This window comes from Pseudonaja textilis, chromosome 3, assembly GCF_049901715.1.
Source record: "Pseudonaja textilis isolate UNSWEBS1 chromosome 3, rPseTex1.2, whole genome shotgun sequence".
Taxonomy (NCBI): Eukaryota; Metazoa; Chordata; class Lepidosauria; order Squamata; family Elapidae; genus Pseudonaja; species Pseudonaja textilis.
The window spans coordinates 32,602,734-32,618,035 of record NC_141992.1 but is presented as its reverse complement, the minus strand read 5'-3'; the positions used below and the strand labels follow the sequence as shown (position 1 = coordinate 32,618,035).

General features: G+C 33.9%; 1 protein-coding gene across 4 annotated transcripts in view; it reads left to right on the top strand.

The window, feature by feature from the left end:
* The window catches only part of TOX2 (TOX high mobility group box family member 2), a 243,660-nt gene that overhangs the window by 118,252 nt on the left and 110,106 nt on the right, over positions 1-15,302 (top strand). For all 4 annotated transcript variants that reach the window (XM_026697646.2, XM_087929168.1, XM_026697649.2 and 1 more), the window contains one exon: positions 8,839-9,084. In XM_026697646.2, coding sequence (XP_026553431.1) covers positions 8,839-9,084 — 246 coding nt within the window. The remainder of the gene's footprint in view (positions 1-8,838; positions 9,085-15,302) is intronic.

Here is a 15,302-nt window from a genome sequence, read left to right as displayed (position 1 = left end):
TCAAGTTTCATTTTCAAACCCAAATCAGCCTGTGCTGAACTCCGTTATTATTATTATATGAATTACAGAGTTTGTTAATGTGTTGTATGAAGAAGTATTACAAAAGGTAGAAAAACATGCTATTATCCACTTTCTTCCCTTCATATATGACACTTGTCCTTTATTGTATCTTCAAGGGAATAATAATGAGTATGGTTTTGCACTTGTGGTTTTCCTACTACTAGAATATCTATACTGTTAGTCTGTCCCAACTCCAGCTGTGTTGAATTACATTCCCAGATGCTTTTCATATTGTTTACTAAAAGGGGTTGGGTTTTTTTTGCATGTATAAAACCTTGATTATATTTCACATCTAACTGTTTTCTGTTTTGTTCAGCGATCAAGAGTTGAGCCAAGTAAGGGAAACCCCACATAACTGGGGTGGAAAATGGAAGCAAAATGGGGTAAAAATACTTCTCTCCCCTTTGGGGGGAGGAAGTTGGCATGCTTCCAAACCAAGTGCTAGGTTGCATCTTTCCTTTTTAAACATTTTCTATGATAATATGGAGGCTAATATGTTTCTCTCTGCAGAAAATCAATATATTTAGACATGGTAAAATAATCATGTGGTACAAGAATCCTGGTAGACACTAAGTAGGTGCCAGTGATATATTGCTGTTCTTCAAAGTCACATTGGGAATTGCAGCTCTAGAACATGTATAGTAAAGATTTTAAGGTTTGCATTCTTGGATCAGGCTCTAATAGTTTGTCTTTATTCCTGCTGATTTTTACATTCTGTAATATGCAGTATGCAGAAAAGCTTTTGAAGCTGGTATAACAGGAGAGATTTGAACAAAATAAAGGCTTAGATTAAAGGCTCATGCAGCCATGTAGAGAGGATTAAAAGCAATATTTTCAGAAAGGCTTTTGCAGATGAACTTTTAATGAGGTTTTCAAGTGGAACTATTGCATTTGTGGTTTGTTATTATGACTTTATACTAATGGTAGACTCTGCACAGCATTTTATTGTTTTTTTGTTATTGTTTTAAAGCTGGCTGAAACATATACTACCATTAGAAGAAAAAAAGATACTTCATTAAATTATCAACTAATTGTATCAGTAAAAAGCAGATTGAAGTACATCAGTAAAACCCTGAAGAGAATTCAGTGTATATCTTTTAGGAGTCCCAGTGAAAAGGATCTGCAGATAATTATACCTTCTTAAAGGTAAATCTATAAGTCAGGCCTTTGTAAGCAAACTTAATGTGTGGGGAGGATCATATTGGCAAAAGTGGACTTAATATTAATTAAGCAAAACAATATATGTATGATATGTTTCCAAGTCACATATAAAAAGTGTTAATAGAAACCTTGTGATATCCCTCTAAGTGACATTGATACTATTTTGGATTTTTGAAACTTTTTTGGGTCCTAGCAGCTGGAAAAAGCTACACAATATAAACATACATCCCATAATCCATTCACTACAGCCATTTTTGTCTCTTTCTATCTAGACACTTACAAACACACTCAGGAACTTTAAAAGAGATGATAGACACTCCTTTCTTCTTGGCCATTATGAGGAAATTCGCTGTTTCTCTGCTATGTTGGCAGAGAAATAATGATCCTTTAAAAAAATTGCTGGGAGAGAAGAGAAAAGAAGAAAAATGTCCTCTCCTCAAAAATCATTACCAAAATTGTTGTTTCTGAAGTATTAGCAGTGGGAAAATGGCAGATATGATTTTCGCTACCTAGCAGACAGCCGATCAGTTGGATGATAGAAAAAAGTTAGGGCTCCACATACTCTGGCAGGTGGCCAGGAGAGTGGTAGAGGGCCTCTTGTATCCTGTGGTTACCCATATGGAATCTGAGTAGTGACATCATGCATGCAAATCTTTCTATGCACCAGATTTTCTATAGGTGTTATTAGTATGCATCTCTCTTCACCATTCCTTCAATCAGTCAATTCGTTATTATCTTCAGTGACCAGCATTCCATTTAGAAAAGCATGAAGGTTAAATCTTACCAGTTTTTTTAAAAAAACACACCAAAATATTATAAAATAAAATTTGATAGAAGAAATATAATGATAAAATAAACAGCCATGTTGAAATGATTTATATAATTAATGGTGATGAGTTTTACAGACAGTGAAAGAAATTGAATTATACTGGGTCAGCTAATAAAATATATACAATCTGTGCCACCTGGAAATTTAGTTAATGAATGAATTAGCACTACTTTACAGCTTATGTATCATCTTTGGGGGCTGCTCAAAATGCTTCTCCAGAATACATAATATAAGTTATATGTGTGTTTGTCAGAATCTAAGCGGAGATGATTCCCCAGGTAATTCTTGCTTGCCTCAATCTGTGTTAGTGGCATTGTGCAGCACAGTGATAACAGCCAAACAGAATTGTTTTATTGTAGCCCATTGCTACAAGTGACAGGGAGAACTGTGTTTTTTGTCAGACATATCTTATGCAGAGTAGATCTATACATTGAAAAAACTTAGTCTGGCTTGAAATTTGCTAATTGCTGGTATTCAGCATTTTAAGTAAAAATATATTGCCCTCTATATTTATGACTATATCTCCTAGGTCTATTTTGTTTATTTGAATTGACATCTTAAATATATTGTGCATGTAGTTTTAGATAGCATTATATTTATGTGGCACTTGATTGCATTGTGGATACTGTGGTGGAAGCCAGATTAATGGGAATTCTCTTTAACAAAATAATATTTTGAAATATCAGTACTTTTCAAAAATAATTAAAATCCTTTCTCTCCTAGACAGTTATTTACTTCCTGTTCTCTAGCTTGCATTTTTCTCATCCATATTCCATGCTCTCTATATAACACAATTTTTTTTACATCATAGGGTGTATTCACACATCAGTAACATGCTAGAAGCTGAAGACAACATTGGAGAAACACAGCTGTATAGACATGTACATTCTTAGTGCTCTCTTTCTTTTTTTATCCACCTTGCTGCTGATTATCCTCTTCTTCTCTTTCCTTCCACCTTTCTCTGCATTGTAAACTTTCCCAGAGAGCTAGATTTTTCCTAATGGGTCCAAAATATGAGAATTTGGGCCTGGATATTTGTGCTTCAAGTGAAAATTCTGTGTTGATATGTTTGTTTTCTTAGCTATCCATAGTATTCTCAGTTCTCTAATAAAACAAAAGATAAAGTACATTAATAAATAAAAATCCAGAGTATAAAAACTCATAACATTACCAAGATGGGCAATCTAGATTCAAGTCAGTTGAGCTGGAAAAATGGTACTTTTCGGTCTTATCCCCTTCATGGATCTGGGACACCACTAGTAGGTTTAGTTAGGTAAATATTCAGATGGATTGACTAGGGATGGAATAGGTTATCCAAAACATACTTTGGCACAAAGCCATAGAGAGCTTTATCATGCAAGGCTAGCACTTTGAATTATACTCTGAAATGTATTATCAGGGCCGATAAGATAGGTGTAATATATATTGCAGCAGCAAACATCAGTCAATAAGCATTTTGAACCAAGAATGATTTCCAGCCAGTCTATAAAGGTAGCACTTAAAACACAGAAAAACTAGAGGTGATTTTGTTCCCTCCAGATTACTAGAGGAAAATAAAGATTGGTGGGCCAGTGTTGCCTGCCCTATTTTACTTATATTACCAGCTAAACACATTTTCTGTCTGAAGGGAATGGGGCCATAGTCTATAAGGATAGAGGAAATGGACTTAATGGACTTAAATTACACATTAAATTTGTCATTTAAATTACAAACTTAGTAGCTTGCCTCATACTTAGGCAATCTATAAAATACCTTTATTTAAAATTAGCCCAGAGGATTCCTTTTTGCAACCTTTGTGGATTTCAAATCATCTTTTGATTTGATTCCAAGGAACTGGATATGGGAAGAACTAATAGCATCCTCAGTGGCTAAAATATTGTTCCTTCTTAACCAGACTCTTTATTCCAAGACCTCACTTAATATATTTCCTGGAGGTTATTTTTCTGGAAAGGTAAGGCAAGAATATATCCTAGTACTCTTATTTTTCAATATGTAAATTAATTCAATAATTCAAGCTCTGAGGTCTTCTGATTGTCACTCTCCATAGCTGTAGATTGGGCCACTCTAGCTTTGCTATATGCAGACAACATAGCAAGTTTGTCTGTCTGAGAATGAATGAGAATGAAACAGGCATTGAAGTCATAGACTTTCTTTTGCCTAAACAACAAATTGTAACAAATCTTCAAAAGACTATACAGTGTTGTTGTTGTTTTGCACTATGTATTCATAAGATGGATAAATATCTAATTAACGGAACCCCAAAAGACCAAGTGAATACTTATAAACATCTTGGAGTACAATTCCAGGCCTCCTTATCTTGGACTTCACATTTATCAGGGCCAACATAGCTCCTCAACCATCTACAGATTTCTTCCATTCAAGGGGGCACATTTTATTCCTGCAGCTCTCAAGGTCTTCCTTGCTAAGGTTATTTCTAAGCTTCTTTATGTTGTTGAGATTTTCACTTTTAAGCCTTGGAAGCTAACCAAGGTGCATCAAGAACACTGCCTTACACTTAGAGACACGTTTAGTTTCCATGGGTGCCAATGCCTGGTACTATCTTATTAATTTCCAGTTAAAATTGTTATTTTTTTCCCTGGCTCGGGTGATTTTTCAGACACTATTTTAATTCAACCTGGCTAATAAAAGTTATCCCCAGACTCTAATCTTTTCTGGAAAGGTTCTGTTTATTAGGGTTTGAAAATGCCAAGAACCATAATAAAGAACTTATCTGGAATATTGATATACAAGCCACTCCAAACCTTGTATTCAACCCCATAGTTTCAAAATTGTTTTCAGATTGGCATGTATCAACCCCATAGTTTCAAAATTGTTTTCAGATTGGCATGTATCAACCCCATAGTTTCAAAATTGTTTTCAGATTGGCATGTATCTCACTTCTATTATAACTCTAAACTGTTATTGGGCATTCACCTTGGCCAGAGGGGACCCATCACTTACCCACAATCCTATAGGGGAATTACAAAGCATCCCCCTTCAGCAATGTATATGCAAATATGGAGACATTTCTGTGGAATTCAAAAACCACATATTCCTTTGTTACTCTTATTACAGGGAATATTGAAAGACTTTCATTTGTCCCTTTTTAAAGAACTACCTTGGTAGAGAATGTGATGCTGATCAATCACTTCTTCTGTCCTGTCAGGACACTGATATATTTGTCCAAGTTGCCTGTTTTTGTGCCTCAATTTGTATTCCCCCACTATGATTATAGATTAGCACTAATCTTGGTGATTTCCACCACTATTACTGTTACATTAGTTTTATTTTTGGTGATTGTAGTGGTCAATGATCTATGCTTCTCCTTACTGTATATTTGGTAGTGCTATATAATTATGATTGCACGAATAGGATCAGAACAAGGAAATGATAGCAAAATCCAAAACCATTTCACTGTTTTAATTTAATAGTTTTCAAGAGATGATTATTATCTTACAGATTTGTAGATACCAGTTGAAAACTAAATGCATATATCTAATCAGACATATTCCATGTAGTTTTATTCATTTTAGTGGATTAAGGAAATTAACTCCCAACTATCTTAAATCAAAGATATTAAGTACCAGAACTGCGAGAAATGGGCATGATTCAATTTGAGATTTTAAGGCAAACCAATTAAATTTAATCTGCTTTGAGATTTCAAAGAGGGAAACATTAGCACTTCTTCAATTACATTTGTTGTCAAAATGAAATGATTGTTTTGAGAACTGAGCCATCAAGTTTTAGGTTGAAAATTTACATAGAGCTCCAGTACTAGTACAGAGTCATAAACTAATGCATTGATCCAACTGTTTCCACATTGACTTCACCATGATTAATCAGCTTTTCTTCGACTGTATTGTCCATTAATACAGTATTTCCCTCTTGTAATTTCAATATCAGTTGAAATCAATTATATGCTAGGCATTTCTCTGGTTTATTTGCAAATTCAAAATTTTGACCTTACGTAATTCATTTTTATTTTTATTTTACTGTTAACATGATGTTGTAAAAGTTTAATCTGTTAAAACATACTTATCTTCTGGAATATTGAAATTTGTTGAAATGTTGAAATTTATTTTTTTCTCATTCAAAATAGCCTGTGTTTTTTCTTTTTTAATTCATTATTATGTTGTTATATAAAATAACCTCTAATAAAAACTTTATTTTCATCCCAAATCATTTTAAGTCAATACCTTTATCTACATGATTTTTTAAAAATGTTTAAATTTAAATTTACAATTTTCCACCATTGCATCTTTCTGTCCCCATCAAAAAGAACTAATTTTTTAATAACCCAAACTTACAATATTATGATCTAAAATTGTCTTTGGTAATATCTCTACTTGAGAAACATCAGTAGTCATGTTCTTTGAAATCCAAATCATGTTTTTATTTAAGGGATAATTTTCCATCATCAAAGTCTTAATCCCATTGCAGCCCAACATCTGCCATGCTCATCAATCAGTACAAGTTCTGGTTGTACTTGAGGATTTGTATACAAAACAATTCCATTTCCTTTTTTGTCTTCCTGTTGAAATACATTATTCACCCAATTTTTTAAATAAATCAAATACCTTATGTCCTTTTTTTCTAATGTGTCTCTTGTGAGCAAATTACATTGTAATTTTTTTCAAATAATGATTTCTTCCCTTTTGAGGAGCATTTGCTACATTTATATTTCATGTTAACTATTTGTAAGCCATAATTAAATCAAAAATTTTCTAAAAATCAATATATATAACACCTAGTTCAATGTCATCCATTTCAGTTTCCGGTTAGAATTTTTGTATAATCTCTTCTGATGCCGCAATTAGGTATTGCTTTTCTAGAAATTCTCTTGCCTTTTGGATTGAATTCACTTGAAACCTCTGCTGTTTAAATGTAAAAAATATACCTTCCAATTTGTCCCATAGAAATGGAATCTTTTTCTGCTTTAGTTTCCCATCAAAGAAAAAAAAAGTCATTTCTCTTATGAAAAAAATCTAATCAAATAATTCCAAACAAAACAAAAACAAGTATTATTAATCTATTATTAATCTTCAGTCTTCTGTTAAAAAGCTGCTGCAAAATGTGATCCCTTGTCTTCTTTCTGACAAATGGCACCAAAACGTTGGAATATTTCTTAGTCTTGCAAACCTTATATTTATTTTGTATATTTCTGCTTCTGTTTCTTCCAATCCCAATTTAAAAAATACTACAGCTTTAGTAATCTTTTCTTTAATATCTTCAACTAGAATCCTCTGTGATTGATCTAAATCTCAATCAAAGTTCTTTTTCTCTTAATTCAAATAGACCCAGATCATCTAGTTCTCTTTCCAACTCTTAGTCTATAATTTATGGTACTTCTTACTCTCTGAGGGTTCCCACATTGTCATTAATTTGTTTTATATCCCCAGACACCTATTCTACTGAGCTTTCCATCTTCCATCCATAACTTCTTTCAACCTCTGTTTCATCTTTACATGTCTTACATGTCTACCCAGTCTCTTTTTTCAAAAGCTGTCCAAATTATTCAGCTAGGTTATTGGATAGTTGCTGAAATATTTTCTGAAGCGAATCTGATGTAATTCTTCTCTCTGCAGGTTGCTCTAGTCCTCCTCTGTCTTTATATACCTAGTCCTAGTGGATCCAAGTTTTGTCATTCTACATGTTCCTATCCATCATATCTTTTATTCTCTGTCCATATATCTAGCCTTATTGTAATCCATAATAATGAAGTATTCATTTAAAAGACCATAAGAAGCTAGTTTGGGTTATAAAAGACCAATGCAACTTAAACTAAATATTTCAGAATTAAATCTTTCTTCAGCTCGAAAGTGTTCTGCTGATTTTCAGAGCATCAAGAACTGCCACATTTCGATCATTCTCTGAGCAACTAAAATATGCTACAACTCTTTGGTTATCTATGGTTGGTTATTTGGAATTCTTGCTCAAACCTTTCCAGACCTCAGTAGCTTATGTGACAGAATCAAAGAACAAGGAGTCTTAAAATATACCATTATTTAAAGTCATACATTCTCCATCAATAGTTCTCATAAAGATGGACTTGATGGCTTAAATTATGGTATTATTTAGTAAATAAATTATTGTATTAAATAGTTACAATACATAAGTTATTGTATATATTAATATTTAATTAAAACAAGTAACAGCCAACAGACTATTTTAACTCACTCAAATATGGTCCTTCATATTATTATAAATATATCTCAAATAAGTAGTCATTGCACTGAAGGAACAGAGATTCCTCATTATTTAAAACAGTATTGAATGGAAAAATGTATATAAATTTTGTCCATTACAGCTAGTCCTTGATTTACAAATATATATTTAGTGAATGTTCAAAGTTACAACAGCACTGAAAACAATAATTTATGACAATTTTTCACACTTATGATGTTGCAACATCTCCTTGGTGATATGAACAAAATCTGGACTCTTAGCAACTAGCATGTACTTATGACAGTTGCAATGTCCCAGGATCATGTGATCACCTTTTGCGACCTTCTGACAAGCAAAATCAATGAAAAAGCCAAATTCACTTAATCACCATGATACTAACTTACCAAGTGCAGTGAGTCACTTGAGAACTGTGGCAAGAAAGATCATAAAACGGGGCAAAACACACTTAAACAATTGTCCTGTTTAGCAATAGAAATTTTGAGTTCGACTGTGGTTCTAAGTCACGGACTGCCTGTACTAAACAGGTTTTAGAGAAAAAGTATGGGTTTTTTAAAAAAATATGAGAAGTTGTCAAACTATCTTTTGTTGTGTTTTTATTTTAGACATACAATGGTCAGAATGAAAATAATGAAGATTATGAAATCCCTCCTATTACTCCTCCTAATCTCCCTGATCCATCCCTCCTTCACTTGGTGGATCATGAAACTGGATATCATTCACTGTGCCACAGTCTCCCCCCAAATAGCCTGATACCGGCATATTCCTACCAGAATATGGATCTTCCTGCTATCATGGTATCTAATATGTTGAGCCAAGATGGGCACCTCCTGTCTAGTCAGCTGCCTACCGTGAGTAATATTTTTTTCTATTATTATACCTCATTTTGCATATTTCTACCTTTCTATATGATTATTCCAAATACAATGGAATACAATTTAGAAGAGAGGACCCATTTCTACTTATTCCTGAGATAAAAATATGTTTTGGATTTGATACCTTTTAAAATTCAAGATTCTTAGTTCTGTGCAGAGCCCATAGTTTATTTTAAGAACCACCATTAAGTAACTAAGTATTTCTGTTTTGCTATCCCAGATATTTTTGTTAATCTGTCATCTTGTATATTGTTTTGCTGACATAATAACAATATGCATACAAATAAAACCTTTTATGAATTTATGGACTAAATTCTACCATGTTGGTTCAGTGCTAGTTGGTAGATACATTTTTTTCACTTCTCAGTCTAGGGTTGTTGTCTAAGAATGAAGTACCTCAGCATAATAGCCTAAAAGTAATAAAAAGAACATTGATAAAACAGAAGTAACACAAGCCTTTAGAACTGATCGGAACTCTACATTTTTCCTCCCAGTCCCTTCACTGTACCAATGGTCATAAAGTTCTCTCTGCTGGCAAAATAAAATCAGGGTAAATTGGCAATGTTTGAAATGCTAAAAAAACAAACTCAAGTCCTATTGTATATTCAAATTAGTCTAAAATAAAAAGTTTGAATTACTGTAATATGAAACCTTTGAATTAGATGCTATTCTTTTGCATAAAGTAGCAGCATAGGAATAATTTGTTAAATTTAAGAAAAAGATGGGTCTGGAACAGAATTTTTTAAAGAGCTTGTCCAGAGCTAAGATAAGAAAAAAAACATGTTATATCAATTTCAGTTGTGGCTTAATAAGCAATATGGAAATTACAGGTTTAGTGTATGAGAAAACTTAATGATTATGGCTTCAGAGAAAATAGCTAACTTGGATTCATAATATTTTATTTAAAACATTTAAATTCCACTTCCCTAATATTTGGTGACTAATAATAAAAGAAGAAAGCAAATTAATTATAATAAAATAATAGTGTAGAAATGGGGAGAAATAGAATAATAAAATAGCCCTGCATGAAATAATTCTAAATTATCTTATTATCAAATGAAACGAATGTTTCCCTTTTTGGCATACGCTGATCAATATAGTATAATACGGTGTGGGAAACTTTGGTTTTACTGACTGGTATTGGGAGATTTTATCTCTCAGTCTAACATATCTTTAAGAATAGATGGTAGGAGTTCACCAAATTTATAACAACCAAATTATAAATAAACAAATACACATAGATACATGGATAAATACATGTATAAAATATTTACAGATTATATCTTGGAAAAATGCTTCATCTATTAAAAACAATTTTTGAGGAAGGGTAGTATCCAGGGTATTCTGGAAAAAGAAAGAGAGAAATTGCTTACAAAAATTAGCAATAAAAATAGAATATAAACCAGGAGAAACATGTCCTACCCCCTCACTAAAGTCCCCTGCATTTTCAGAGATTTCAATTTTTTATGTCTAATTGAAGGGATTCCACTGATACTTACTCTGTCATGGCCTTCTCCCACTCAACAGATACCTTTGTGTGAAATCAAACATTACTTTATGCTCCTCTTCAGCCGAGTTGATTAAACCATTCATTTCTGAGACAAAAGAGTCAATTTCACATGAAAGATATTTCCCTCTCAGTTTAATTTAAAGCAAAGACCCAATGCCTGACCCCTATTTTCATAACATGATAATTTTGTTCTACGTTGATTGTCTCATTTTTGAGAAAAGATATTGCACGTATAAATCAGTTTCTAAAATATCCAAAGAAATGAGGAGAATGGGATTTATTAAGCATTTTACACACATATGAAATAATTTATTTTGGAATAGTCCTTGGGAAATGTTCTGTAGTTTATGGGTCTGTTTTATAAATGCAGTATCATGACAATAAATCAGGACTGAGCTGCAAGAAGATAAGAAGAGGGCTTAGTGTGTTATAAGCATAGCATAGGGATATTAAGATTTGTTTCCCCCTTATAATGAAAATGAAAATCGAAAAGAAATCTGGGGAAGTCCAAGTTTCCCAGCTGATTGTCAGTGAAGAGTATTTTATTTTAAATGGTGCATCTGGAGTGTTGACATATCCCTAAGGTTTTCGACTGCAAAGAGGGTGTTAAGGAAGAAAATTGTCTTTCTATTTTAAGGCCAAAATAATTTTTCTCCCTTTCTGTCAAATATCTTTTTCCAAACCATTAACATTTCCATCCCTGATTAAATGTCATGTCACAGTAAATCAGCCATTCGTTCTCAGTATTTGCACCATATGTAGGCTAGGCAACATATCTCCCAGTAAAGTATATAGAAATTCTCCAAGAAGCATTAATACAATATGTATTTTATTTATTTATATACTCTTTCTATTTGTTTTAATCAAGACAGTTTACAACAATTAAAAATAAAGTATCAAACAACAACAAGGATTACTACACAATTAACACAATTAAAATAAAAATCAAACTCAGTTATTAAAACAATAATTAAAAGATTGTTGAAACATTTAGCATGTTTTTAAATATAGGAAGAGTGCCAAATATCTTTTTCCGCATGGACTGGGAGTTATTTTGGAGAATGCTCATTCTTGCATACCAATACTAGAGCATCTGGTAGTGGAAACGTATTCAAAAGGATCATTGTCACTGATCTAAACAACAGATCAAGTTTATAACGGGAGAGATAGAGAACCAGAATCTAAATCATTTAGAATTTTAAAGGTTAACACCAGCACCTAACACAGTTGTGTGATACAAGATTGGTAAATTGGCATACCTTTTAAGAAACCTGAACCCTGTACCATGTACTGGTCAACAGCTCTCAGTCTTTCAAAGTAGGCAAGGCAAGAAAGCAGGAATCACTAAAAGTCTTGGAATGTACTCTAAAGCAGGGGTGTCAAACTCGATTTCATTGAGGGATCCCTCAGGGTTGTGTTTGATCTCCGGGGCCAGGGTGGGCCAAAGTGGGTGTGGCCAGTTCAACATCACTCATGTCGGGGGTGCCTGTGGTAGAATCTTGGTTGTTGAGCAAAGCTGTCACTAAGCAATACATCACATGACCACTTTACTCAATGACTGCAATCCCGGCAATTATCCTTGCAGTCATTAAGCCATCATGTGGGTGGTTAAGCAGAGGGAGTTCCAAGTAAAAAACATGGGGATGCCTTAGTTGGGCAGGAGCTTTGGGAAGCCAAGCATAAAATGCACATGAAACACTTTCCCACATACACAAAGGGCCAAATGCCTGAGAAGTTTCCACACAGTAGCAGTTGCCCTCTACAGTTGTCCTGCACAGTGCAGAGGAATCTCTCCTCATGAACAGCCAAATACATGGGAAACCCCAGTTCAGATCCCCCCATGCCCCATCACACTTCCTGCCCCGCATTCCATCATGCCAGCTGATCTTCACTATTTCCTTTGTCCCACTGAAAGCGGTGGTGGTGGTGTTTCTGCCAGTTCAGAAAGAGGCAGTGGTATACTCTACTCTTCCTCAAGGAACCAGTTAATCTGTACATTTTCACCCAATCCTTAATCTTCCACTTTTAAGGAAGGTTGGAGAAGGTGGTCAGTCTCTAGCTTCAGAAGACTCTGATGAAAGTGTATTATCATCCCAGATAGGATTCAGACTATTCCCATCTACTATGATATCATTCTTGATTGTCTGAGGTTGGGGTGGGGGGATACTATTCTGAGGTATTTTTTCTCTGAGGCTGTTTCCAATTGGTGTTGGTGGGAGGGGAACAGTTGAGCCCTGCTTTATGGGATGCCTCAGGAGTACCCCACCTTTCTGCTTTTCCAAATCCATATGAAGCTGCTGGGGATGGTAATTTGTTTTGTCTATATAGGGCAAGGTATGATCAATTTGCAGATTAAATCCAGTTAAATATCTCTGCTCCTGACTGCCCAGGTGAAAGAGTCAAGCTTCTTTCACGGTGTCTAGAGCAGAGGTTTCCAAACTTGGCCACTTTAAGACTTGTGGAGTTGAAGTCTTAAAGTAGCCAAGTTCGGGGACCCTTGGTCTAGGGGCTCTAAGGATCTGGATAGCAAGAACAGGTTATGGCTTAACTCTGCCAAAACTTCATTGGTAAGAGATTTTCAGATCTCCAGATCTGGGAATTGGAGGTTTTCCATCTTTCAGACTTCATGTGAAATATGGTGATTCTCCTGGACTCACAGTTCCTGGTTGAAGAGCAAGTGACAGCTATAAGGTCTCTGTGCCTTGTGTACTAGTTACATTTATTCCTGGACCAAAGGTCCCTGCTCATAGACACTTATGCCTTAGTTATTTCCCATTGGCCCACAGGAATATGTTCTATATGAGGTGCTAGGAATCAGGTGGCATAAACATTAAGCAAACATACAAATATCTTGAAGATCATCTGGAATTTTCAGTAGCCCATTTCATTATGCCTATGAAATACCACTATTTTGTGTTGTCAGCTTTAAGAGCCTACATAAGACCAGATTAACTGAGGGACTGCCCTCAGCACATGCATTAGAACAACATCCAGTTGAATGTTGTGTTATGATGCTTGGTCACTATTTTTGTATTTTGTATTTATATATTCTGTATATTTTAATATTAATTTATTTTTGTGTTTACTGTTGTATGCTGCCCAGAGTCTTATTGCTTGAGTTTTGTGCCCTTAACTAATAAATAGACAAATGGATAGACAGATAGATAGATAAATAAATAAACTTAAAATACCTGAAAAATTTCTGGTAAGGAAAGTTGTCCTAGTATGTTGACATTTCATTATATTCAAATTATTTTGCACATTTTTGTCTCTTATCCTACCTTCAGAACATTGCACACTAATGAGTAAATAATTCTCACAATAACTCTTATGTAAGAAGATAAAATTATTGTTCCACTTTTATAGACAGAAACTTAAACACACTAGCTGGCTTAAATATAGAAATGCTTGGGAACAAATAAATGAATAAATGATACACTAGTAAAAGTTGGAATTATACCCATTGATTCCTCTACTACAAGCTGTTTTGCTAAAGGCATTATTTTGCCTTCCACTGAAGTTCACTGAACTGCACAGAAGTAACTATAGGTTATGGTAACTGTTGTAAGAAATTAAATTTATAACTCCATGAACACATGTGCTGTTGTTTATGTTAGCATATGCTGTTGTAAACTGCCAAAAGTCACTTAGGTGAGTGTAGAAATTTAATAAATTAAAAAAATACCATATGTAAAAAATTGGTCTTAATCTCAGTTTTGATTGTCAATTTTTAGTGATGAATTTTTAGTTTATTACTTTTGATTGCTAAATATATAGATACTTCTGAGCTTTTCTTGTAGATTCACTAAAACTAGAAACTGAAAGCAATTTGAAATACATGATAATAGAACTAAATTCTGATAGTATAATGATGTTATTAAAATCCAAGGAAACAGTAACTAATTTTCTGAATAATGGGAACACAGAAATAAATATCAAGAAAATTTTGATTGTCTAAAACAGAATAAGTAAAAAACAACATTATTTTAAAATGGAGCTGCACATAAAGAAAGATAGGAAATGCAGAATAAGATAATAACACAATGCATGTTTAAGTTAAATTTGTGGTTTGGTGTGAATTGAGAAAATGTACTTTATGATCAGATGACAATCCAGAAGTGGAAACTGTAAGGAAACTGTTTTTTCTGAAATTTAAATTGAGAAAATGTACTTTATGATCAGATGACAATCCAGAAGTGGAAACTGTAAGGAAACTGTTTTTTCTGAAATTTAAATTAATCACTCCTCAGAACGGCACACTAAATTTCTAGAACTTGCTGAAACACATGTAAAAATAAATAAGACAATCATTTTCATTTTCTGCCCTTTTCTCAGGGAATTAGATCTAAATCATGGTTTTCTTTCATTAAGTATTAAAAGGAACATGGTGCCTTGTGTGGTTTGGATGCTGGGATAGAGTTGGTAAGCTCACCTTTGAGACCCAAATGCTGCTGTGGGGCAGGACTGAGCTCCATCCTTCTCCAGCTCCTGCTAGGGACATGAAAAGAGCCCCCAACTGGATGTCTCCTAGTCAACAGTGATATCACCAGCTAATCCTTTCAATCTAAAAGCGCCTTGGCACTTCTGATACAAGTGCAAGTGTTAAACCATGGAATGTAATTTTGAAATATGAAGTCTAAGCCAACAAAGCCATTAGTGGTGAATACTTGCATAATCTAGCAAG